Genomic DNA, 10,469 nt, shown 5'->3' on the forward strand with positions numbered 1-10,469 from the left:
TTATTAGTTTATTGTTATAGCCCTGATCAGAAAATTTTGATTTGTTGTGGAATTAAAGGTCAATTTACAACTGGACTTCGTCCTGACAAATTTAACCCAGTCCCTTTTTGGGGAAAATGAAGTAAATTTGCCCTTTGTGGTAATTAAGTACCATGCCACAATGACCTATAGGGCAGTGGACGTATAACTCCATGTATTCTTAACCTTGGCACTGAATGGAAATGAGTAGTCAGTTTTTGTAAAATAATTTCGATTTTCATTTAGATCGGACAATTGTAACGTCCACTTTACATAAAAGATAAATACCGTTTGAGGTTAAACTGCTTTATTTAACTTGCATAAACATGGAAAATATTTTGCATTGATAAATTTTTGGTTAATTAAATTTACTTTACATCGCACATTTTGCATCTTAATAATTTACTTGGTTACAAACATTCAATACAATATTAATTAACTAAAACTGACGTTGAAGTCGACAATTCTCGTTCTTCATATGAATAGACCTTACACCTACCACAACTGTAAGCATGAACAAGTGATGTTTATTGATATGACCATCACATTCAATTCAAATAACAGTTATATAATACAGCATCAGGGACACAAAAAGTGTTGGATGATGAAAGCATGAACAAATTATGTTTAATAATATGATCATCACATTCGATTATAATAAACGTCGTAGCTTAGGAGCAGAATGGGTAGGTTATTTATGGTACAGAACGTGTTCAACTGTTGGCTATGCTGTAGCGATTAATTTCCCGGGTGTGATCAGAAGCCCGTGATGGACCATTTTGTGGCTATTAAAATGTGCTGATAAAACACGTTAAGTGATGCAAGCGGTATGGCAAGTTCGCGTTTTAGGTAGGATTTAGTATACTTTTAATTTATTGTGGATTCCACGAATGTATTGAAGCTGAAAAGTATTTTTGATTGTAGTCATCAGCAGGATGTTCCTATGTAGAGTTAAGAATAGGGACCTGTTTTTAATGGAAAGGTGGGTGTTACCTAAATAGGTAATGCTGTCAGTTTTGATGGTTATTAATATAAGTGTATGTTTCTAGCAAAGTTGATGAATATGGCTTTGAGCGACCGGATGATTTCGACTATGAAACTTATGAGGACTTCATGTCACAATATTTGACAGTGCTTGCAAAAAGGGCCAAGAAGTGGGCTGAGCTGATTGGGGAAGGGAAATCTTTGAAGAGGAGTTTGAAAGTAAAGACATACGTTAGGAAAGGTATCCCAGGAGAACATAGAGGTTTTGTAAGTACAAGAAGTGTCAAAGCATATATTTGATATCATCCATGAATTATGTAATTACAGTCTTTGTGTATCTGCAGGTATGGCTGACAGTGAGTGGTGCAGAAGCTCTGAGAGAGGAATGGGGTTCAGATTTTTATCAGAAGTTACTGTCTGGACCAATGAATCAAGATATAGTGGACATTGTGAAAACAGACCTTCCTCGGACATTCCCTGATAATATTTTCTTCAGTGCAGGAGCAAGTCATCAGCAGCAGCTGTATAACATACTAGTTGCTTATGCTCATGACAACCATCAAGTTGGATATTGCCAGGTGTGTGTCATGAAGACAGCTTACTTTGAATAAGTATAAAAACAGTCTGACAAAGTGTATAAATGTAGCTAATGTTTTACTTTGTAGAACTATGCAAGTTTTCAGTTATGTTATGAATAATGTCAGAATATCAGTTTGTTTAAACCAAGTATGAATGTACCATTTGCTGAAAGACCTGTATTTCTCAGTGGTCAACATGGGGAAATTCCCAGATAAAAAAGTAATCTGATGAACCCAAAGTAAAGTAAAGCTCTCCGGCTGCATGCCATGGAAGTGTTTGCAGAGAAAGGGGGTACATCTGATCATTCTTGATCTAAGCATTAGAGTGGTCAGCATCATGCCCTGGCTCTGCTTTACACTCTGTGCTGCAAAATAAACTCTCCACTTCACTATTACAAAGATTAATTGGTTAGTTCTGTTTAAGGAAATAAGCTCTGTTTAGGCTGATAATCATTTTAAACCCTTAAATACAAAGTGCAGAGTAACTGAGTGGTAAAGTGGCTGGTACATATATTTATCTTTTTGCTTGAAGGGGTGAATCATGGCTTTTCAGTGTTGGCATGTAGTGAAGAGCAGGTTCCTATTCAGTTTTCTCAGTGACAGATGTTGATGGACTGTTTGCTTTCAATAGGGTCTTAACTACATTGCCGGTCTCCTGCTTCTTGTTACAAAGAGTGAAGATATGACTTTCTGGCTGTTGAAAGTTCTTGTGGAACACATCTTGCCAAACTATTACACCCGCACTATGGATGGTGTGATCACAGATATTGAAGTTCTGGAGGAGTTAGTCAGGTAACAGTGTACTGAATTCTGAGCTGCTTCCACTTGGGGAACTCCACTTCTTGCCGTTAGATGTTCTGTACAAGATAGATGTTGAGGGACAGTTTGTTCGTACATAGAGGTACGATGTATTCGAAACATGCTTTATGAACTTAGAGTTGCAGTGTTCTTTAACATCAACAGAATGTCTGTCACATTTGAGGTTTTTGTGACAGTGAAGAGTTATAATTGGGTTATGATGCCATGTAGTCTTAAAGGTGGTTTGTGATAATTCTGCACTGAACAAGGAAGCAATAGATTCGTCTGAAACAATGGTAACCGCCTATAAGAGTACTATGGATCATAACACAGAAATATCACTGTCCAAACTCTTGTCTGTCGGACCAGTATATTGCTCATTGTGGTTGGTGCATTTTAATTTGTGTATGGTTGCATATATCTCTTCCCATTGTAACGTATTATCTGTTTCATACTTGTGTTATTTATTGCGGAGATTGCTGACATGTTCAGACAGCACAGAGTGGTATTGTATACCCAATGACCAACAAAGCATTCATGTAAATATGACCGTGAATGGATTGAGTCACGACATTGCATTCTCGTGATCCCTTTTGAATGAGGAGCTGTTATCTGTGAAGTTTTTGATTCAGTTCTCTTTAGTTTCAGGTACCATTTTACCTTTTTTACTTTTGTGTAGATGATGATGTTATGATGTGGTTCATTTCAGACTAAAGGTTCCTGAAGTGCATCAACATGTTTCATCCATTGGCTTGCCATGGGCTGTAGTAACTACAAAGTGGTTCATCTGTCTCTTTGCAGAGGTTCTGCCAGTTGAGGTGTGTGTGTTGAGAATGACCGCACTTGGTGATTTGATTGAAACTTGGGTAGGACAAGAGAGTTTGGCATATAGGCTTTATGATTCCTTATTTCTTAGAGCATTTTTTCTCCCTCCACATTTGCTTAGTCTTGGAAAGCACTTCTCAGAATTCCAAGTATTTTGTCCACTTGAGGGTTTGTTTATGACAACCCCAAGATTAGGATAAGCAGGATTACTGGCAGAGATAAAAATTATACATGAACATTCATTCCTTCTGTGGGTCAGCGATCTCATTGTTCATTTGGCTTTAAAACATGCACACCTTGTATTGCTTTGCCATTGAACTTTAAGATGCCAAGACTGCGAAATTTTTGTCATATAAATATTACCATTTTGTGTATGCCAGGGTAAAGTGATGTAAATCCAAACAGTGCAACCAAAGTATGGTTGCTACTTTATAGCCCATGTTTCGTATTACTTGTAATGTAGCAAAGCTGTCACTTCTGCATCAGGTTCATGTGTAAATTGAATAATCATATTTACATAAATTTTTAATAAATGTGAGAACTTTTTGAAAATTGTTTTGTATTTGACAAACATTTGGTATTGTGCATTTTTACCTTAGCACTGAAGATATATGATGCCAGTTGGCACTGTGGGAATGCACTTGCACAGGATGGTGAAGGGAGTCATGATATTGTATTCATTGTCTTCTTATTTAAGTTTTTAGGTAACTAATTGTTAAATATTACATTTGCAGAACACATAAAGGGCCCATATTTTTCTTCTGTTATACTAGAGTGCAGAAAAAGTCTAATAATAATAACAACAACAACAACAATACTAGTAATAATCATTATAATATATTTAAAATTGCGAGCAATAAGAGAGTTCTGATTGGACCAGTGTTTGATCATGTGACCATTTGTGCATGAGTCCAGAATGCTAGCCCATGAGCTAAACTCTATTTTGTTATTTGTATTACCTAAATGTGATATTCAAAACACATGATTTTTTAGAGTTTCACATGAAAGATGTCCAATTAAAATAATAATCAACTAATGTTCTGATGAGGGAGGCAGCTGATGTTTCTCTGAAAAGACAAAAGTTTTTACATCAGTGTTTATTGAATGATTGAAGCTATTTGGGACAGGTGGTAGGATTCGGGATACCAAGGTGCACAGAACACTTGTTGATGCTGTGTGTGATCTCGTATGGATAACATCTTTTCAGTCTTGTTCCATTGGCTTCAATTGCAGCTACAGTATTTTTGAGTATAGTGTGTGTGTTGTGTTATAACAAGAAACTAGCCTTCAGTTCTTTTTGTGTTTTCTTTAAAATATTTAACATCAGACCTAATGTTTCCTTACATATCGTGTCCATAGGATGGTCATATGAAATTTGGACAGTACAGGAAGTCGCATTGACGAAAGACACATTGAACTAGCATGGGCTGTATTATTTCAGACTGAAACTTTGGAATAAAAAGTTTAATCTCTGTGTGTGTAAGTACTGTAATATGGATTAATTCAATTGGCTGAAGGCAGGGTTCAGTGACAATTAGGTTCTGGTAATAGAACACCTAGAGAATTTGCTGTGCAAACATGTGGAACCTTTGAAAGCAGAATCAGTACAACATATGATTGATGCTTGACTGGAAACCTTTTGGTCAGAGATTTAAGTGAATCAGTTGTAGTATTATTGTAATAAGTTTGTCTTATGTTTATATTTTCTCACTGTTTCAGACTGTGTTGAGGATATGGGATTGTTTGTTCTATGAAGGCTCCAAGATCATTTTCCGCGTGTGTCTGACACTGATAAAAAGGAATAAAGTTTCCCTTCTCCAATGTAATGACTTCTCATCACTTGCTGAATGTTTCAAGGAAATTACTAGAGACTCTCTAGTCATACAGTGCCATGATTTTATGCAGGTGACAGTCTTGTTAGTCTACTTTCCTTATTTTAAGGGATGTACTGACTTGGTCTGTGTATGTGTGTGTCTCCACAAATACGTTTTTTAACCAAATAACTAATTTTATTGATTTTGGTATGTATTAGAACTGTTCCCATTGCTTGTACAGTGTAAGCAGTACAAACTTCTGACATGGGATTGACACTAGTACCATTTTGTGTAGAGCCTTTAAACTTTTTATTTGGATACAGCTTTGAAAAATGTGCAACTTTTTGTATGGTGTTGTATTTTCTGTACGATGTAAGATAACAACATGGCAGGTGCATTAAATTTATGTAATTATTTTGCTTGGTGGCTATAGCTAATTAATTATTGGAACTAAACATTTGAAATGTTGTATGTAGAGAGATTATAAAGAAGTTTATTTATTGTAAGGGATTCTGTACTGCTATAAATCATGTACAGAAATGGATCACTAAATTATAGCTGCTGCTTGCCTCATGATGTAAGTTGAAATATTTCAAGGAAAGTAGTAAGAATTACTTCTTCCCAGAACTTGTTTTACTTGTATGTAAATCTCAGCAGTACTGTGCATGCCATATAGCAATGTTTGAAAGGGTAGGATGTTCCTTGTCCCATGTTATTGAATACAAAAACTCAGAAATTCTTCCCAGAGTTACTTTGTATGATGAATTTACCGTCCTTACATAAATGCAAGATGAGCTTTATTTACTGCTTTACTCTCTTTAAAATTTTAAGTTTATATTCAGTATTCTGTGACTTTTCAGAGCATATTCAAGGCACCTGGGTCATTATCACAAAGTACGATATTGAAATTGAGAAGAAGGCTGGCACAACAGAGGAAGAATCATACAGTGCAGTGACCAGTAAATTATGGTTATTTACTTAAAAAAGTGAAGCTGTAATTGTTTATTGGACATGGTTCTAGTCAGGAGGAATGGTGTCCTTATGAGAGGTAAACTATGCATATTGTATTTGTACTGGTATTTTCTGTACAATATTTGGTATGTGTTTTGACGTATGGAGAACAAATAATTGAAACGATTTTGATTGAATGGTTAACGTGTCCAGCCGAGACATTCATCTGATAGTGTGTATAAACATTTGTTGCTAGGACATTCTGCATCTGTCTTAACAGATTGAAATGATCAACTACCAAAATGTTTATCTTGTTAAGAAATGCGATGCACGCTGGCATCTGAAACTTCAAGAAGGAAAGTTAAGTTTTGTGGGTAGTTGGGTTTTTCAGATTTTGTTGTCAAATATCCTCCACATAGAACAGAATGCAATGTTTGCAGATAATTTCATGCCACTTCATATTTTAAGGTCTTGCTCTTGTATTACAAAATATCCTTGTAGTGCCATGTCTGTCTCGTAGCCTCAAACATTCAGAACTGCGGACATTAGATATTTACTCGTTTTGCTTTTGGTGGTCTGTCAAGTACCAGACACTGAATGGCAGGTCACAGTATTGTCTGGAAACTGTTTAGTTCCTTTTATATCACTGCTGTGAAAAAATCAAATCGTACTTCCTCTGTCATTTTTGTGTTGTTCATCATTTGTTTATTTGCCATGATAACACTGCCATGCCGTTGCTGTTTGATGTGGTCTACTCAAGAATATACAGGAGACCTATGTGTTTGATGTGTAGCTTGTTCATTGTGACATTACATGGCTTTACTGACCTTGGCATTGATCGAATGCCAGTAGACATCCCCCCTAGTTGAGACCTGAAATATGGGTCTTCCAATTTTTAATTATGTGGGAGACGTACATAGCCGAACTAATTTAGAACACAAACATAATTTGTTACAATGTTAACATGTTCTGGTAGGTGTTAGGCAACACACAATACTGCCTCTGTCATTTAATCCTATTTTGGCTTTGGAGAATGATTGTATGACCCATACCTGTGGAGTGTATGTTTTTGTTATAATCTGCTTTGTGAAATGGAATAAATGTCGTATTCTGGTGCAGTAAGTTTAACCGTTTAAAGCCCATTAGTAACTGTATGTCCTTCCTGAAATTTTCTCTTTATGGACTTCTTATGGCTTCTGTGTATAAGCAGCAATTATTTCCTTAAACACCATTAACCAGTTGATCTTTATAGGGGTAAAGTGTTGTATTTTGTTTGCAGTACAGACTGAATTCTTAAATATCATTTAGGTGAGCTTTGGCTTCAAAGGGTTCAAGGTTCTTAGTGATGGTGCAACATGCTTTATATACATAATTACTCCATTGGCCTTTAACCATCATGTTCTTCACATTTCAGAAGTGGTTATACTTCCATAATCAGGAGACATGTGGAAGATTTAAAGTCAGTACTGTGAAATTTCATTGGAAATTTTCTCATTAGGACTTTTCAGCACACGTACTTGCATTTTGTGGTTCACAAAAATGCAGCACATTTTCACAGTTCCTCTGTTTTCCTCTTGATTGCTGTAATGACGTTCTGCTGTAGGTTGTGCCTGTATACCTGTTGGCTAGTTTCTTCACACTGACATGAGCTGAACAAAGCCTCATGTAACAGCTGTTGTTATAGAAAGAACTATGTTGCATTCTTATTTAGCATCACAAAATTTGACAAAATTACCACTGCTATGGGGCAGCATTCTGCCAACATTTACATTTGAATACATGTTACATATACTGGGTTATGATATTTGAGGTTTCATAGCAGTGACATGTGGAGTTGACTTCCGAGTTGTGGCACCATGTAATAATGTTGGTGGTTTCCAGGGTTTTGGAGGAATATCACAGAACATGTGATCAGTAGTAGCATAAGTGTGGCTTGTCCGAGTCTGTTAACCATGTACCAAAGTCCGAAGTGACTATCACCTTCTCAAGAAGGCCTCTGCTCCATGTAGTTCCACTTTATTTCTTTAGTTGTTGGGCCTTCTGCAAAACTAACTGTGCTGACATCTGGCTGATGGTCTCTTTACTACTTTTGGTGGAATGGCTGTCAGTGTTACAAGTCCACAACAGGAGCAGTTATCCATTTCAGAACCTGTTACCCCTCTGTCTCAAGAATTTTAAGTGATAATGTTGTGCAGCTATGAATTCTGTTTACAGAAGAATTTCATTTTATAATTTTAATGTGTAGAGCAGTATTATGTGACTTTTGTCTGTATGTAGTATTAATGAAGTGTAATGTTTTGAGATTTATTATTTTGGTCTCTTCATTTACCCATCCCCAGAACAGCAAGTAACCCACTTCCTATCCTGCTTTTTCACATGCTCGTTGCGGTTACCGTCTTCAGGCATGATCTCGCTGACCTGCCTGTCCTTCATGGTGTGTTGACAGCCAGTATGACATGGAATCTGGACCATTGTGAAGGTGTGGTATTCAATACATTTTCAAAGTTTTGACTTCATTGGAGATGAGAGCTGAGGACCCAGTGTGTTCTTGAAATTAACACCAATGTGACACTGGGACTAAGCTTGCAAAATTAGTATTATATATAGAAGTAAGAAAACTTCCCTTTAAAGTGTAGAATAAGGAAGAGACATGGCTAGGTATGGGTTGGTCGCACTAACACCTGCTGGTAAAAGCTGGCAGAAATGACGTGCCTAACCATTTACTACACCTAACACTTCATACTGCAGCTGTATCTGAAAAGGAAATCCTTGAGAATTCCTAAATGCAGTCTGGAATAATGATCAATGGATAGGATTAAAACAATATCGGTATGCCAATGAACAAAATTTTTAGCAAATAATTTTGGCAAAAAATATATAATATTTACAGTTCATAATACTAGTTTCAAATAAAATTATTTCAAGATGTAAATTTAAAACATGATTCCTGGCTACCTACTGTTCGCAACTGTAATCTTGAGACTTACAAGGAATGCAGGAAGTCTGAAGCATTAAAGGCTACTGCATAGCAGACACTATTTCTCCTCCTTCAACCCACTGCCTCACCCAGAAAGTCTCAAGATTACAGTCGCGAACAAACATTACACATCTGATTATGAAAACATATCAGTAAAAATATTTCCTTGCTTCATGCATATTTTAACAAAACTACAACTTCCAAATGCCCTCATGATTTTCCACTGTCTAGCAAGTCCTTAGCTTCATTAATTTTAGCTGCCAACAAAGGTGATCCTCCACGGTCTGGGTGATTCAGAGCCATAATCCTCTTGTGTGCTTCCTGTAAAATAAAACAGTTCTGCAATAAATTTACCACATTTCTTTCCCTGGCTGCATCATGATACTGTAAGGCACAGGGTTCATATAGTAGTGGATAGTATGAGTCATCTGTCACTTGTACCCTATTCAGATGGTCCATTTAAACTAAACATCCTGACTGGATTTTTTGCATGAATTGTGTTCTTGTGAATTTCAACTTCTTAGACTGATTTACTGTGTTGCTGTCATTTGTGTTCTAAGGAATGGATAAAACATTACATTGTTCCCTTGAGAACAACTATGTTAAGAACATTACTGTTATGTACATTCATATTGTGCAGGAATGTTACAGAATGGGCAGTTTTATTCTGAATATGAGTAGGATGATAGGCAGTATTTCTTTTCAGGGTAGTGTGGATAAGTTGGCTTAACTGTGTAAGAAGCCTGGCTGGATCTCATAGTACTGATGAAAATAAACTATGTTATATGTATGTTATACCTTAACTTTCATTTTACTTGCAGTTGGTGAAATTCCTAAAATGAGACTTGCCTCTCGTCTCGTCATTTTTGGTTCAAATCCACCCTTATAATACTTGTTGTTTGCAAATGACTGGAATGAAAGAAACCTTATTACAGCACTATAGGGTTACATGAAATCATACAGAATAGACTCTTTGCACAACAAACACTTTAATTTATAACATACTGAAGGGTCAATTTTAGGAAAAGCCTTCATGGTGTCACTCATTTTCTGAGACATTCCTGGCACAGCCCGTATGATATATCGTCCAGCAAACCCCATGGCTGCTAATCCGAGACCTGCAAGTATGACACTGCTAGCCTGAAATTAACAATACACATTTCTATATTATCTGTCACTTTTTCAATTGTATTCTATTAATTTTATCGTGTTAAAGAGGTTATGTAATATTGCTCTAAGAATAGAATCCATTTACGAGTAATGACAGCAATATTTTGGATTCAATCTACAAATTATATATTTCTTTTAACGTGTGAGTATCCCTACCATTCCAATTATCTTCAGGAAAAAGTCGCAGGCCCATTCACTTAAATTCTGTCTGTTAAAAGCTCAGGCACTCACGAAAGATTTTCAAATCACCGTGTACTACAGATCGAGTAGAATTGCCGAGAAGTTAGACTAGTCCAAAGAGAACCACCCATCTTTTTAAAGTACCCTGGATGCGGTGCTTTTTTATTTTGCCTG

At 36.4% G+C, this 10,469-nt stretch overlaps 2 protein-coding genes across 7 annotated transcripts; one reads left to right on the plus strand and one right to left on the minus strand.

The window, feature by feature from the left end:
* Positions 1-708: 708 nt before the first annotated feature.
* LOC110834805 (growth hormone-regulated TBC protein 1-A) lies at positions 709-9,740 on the plus strand. Of its 6 annotated transcripts, none has more exons than XR_015534439.1 (8): positions 709-867; positions 1,068-1,269; positions 1,347-1,580; positions 2,212-2,372; positions 3,088-3,244; positions 4,923-5,108; positions 5,878-6,065; positions 8,308-9,740. XR_015534439.1 is itself a non-coding variant. In XM_022074328.1 (7 exons), exons 1-7 carry the CDS (start codon positions 848-850, stop codon positions 5,971-5,973), a joined length of 1,056 nt encoding a protein of 351 aa, XP_021930020.1. In that variant the 5' UTR covers positions 709-847; the 3' UTR covers positions 5,974-8,275. The 6 variants fall into 6 exon arrangements, 3 of the variants coding, with proteins under 3 accessions (XP_021930020.1, XP_021930021.1, XP_087202233.1); XR_015534437.1 differs by lacking the exon at positions 8,308-9,740 and adding an exon at positions 7,850-8,275; XR_015534438.1 differs by lacking the exon at positions 8,308-9,740 and adding an exon at positions 7,997-8,275.
* LOC110834810 (mitochondrial import inner membrane translocase subunit TIM14) lies at positions 8,827-10,421 on the minus strand. Its single transcript, XM_022074343.2, has 4 exons — positions 10,272-10,421; positions 9,951-10,085; positions 9,744-9,854; positions 8,827-9,266 (listed from the first exon to the last, which is right to left on the minus strand). The coding sequence occupies exons 1-4, from the start codon at positions 10,272-10,274 to the stop codon at positions 9,156-9,158; spliced, it is 360 nt and encodes a 119-aa protein (XP_021930035.1). The 5' UTR covers positions 10,275-10,421; the 3' UTR covers positions 8,827-9,155.
* Between the last annotated feature and the right edge of the window lie 48 nt (positions 10,422-10,469).

This window comes from Zootermopsis nevadensis, unplaced genomic scaffold (assembly GCF_977971745.1).
Source record: "Zootermopsis nevadensis isolate Lab colony 2312 unplaced genomic scaffold, Znev_1.0 Znev_ptg000010l, whole genome shotgun sequence".
NCBI classification, from domain to species: Eukaryota; Metazoa; Arthropoda; class Insecta; order Blattodea; family Termopsidae; genus Zootermopsis; species Zootermopsis nevadensis.

What these genes read in the sequence shown, in the direction of transcription:
- LOC110834805 (XM_022074328.1), top strand. Translation starts at nt 848, where the DNA reads ATGGCAAGTTCGCGTTTTAG. An exon ending in ATCAAGTTGGATATTGCCAG is followed by an intron (nt 1,581 to 2,211) that starts GTGTGTGTCATG and finishes TGCTTTCAATAG; the next exon opens with GGTCTTAACTACATTGCCGG. An exon ending in AGTGCCATGATTTTATGCAG is followed by an intron (nt 5,109 to 5,877) that starts GTGACAGTCTTG and finishes GTGACTTTTCAG; the next exon opens with AGCATATTCAAGGCACCTGG.
- LOC110834810 (XM_022074343.2), bottom strand. An exon ending in TTCCTAAAATTGACCCTTCA is followed by an intron (nt 9,855 to 9,950) that starts GTATGTTATAAA and finishes CTTTCATTCCAG; the next exon opens with TCATTTGCAAACAACAAGTA. An exon ending in CAAGTAAAATGAAAGTTAAG is followed by an intron (nt 9,267 to 9,743) that starts GTATAACATACA and finishes TTTATTTTACAG; the next exon opens with GAAGCACACAAGAGGATTAT.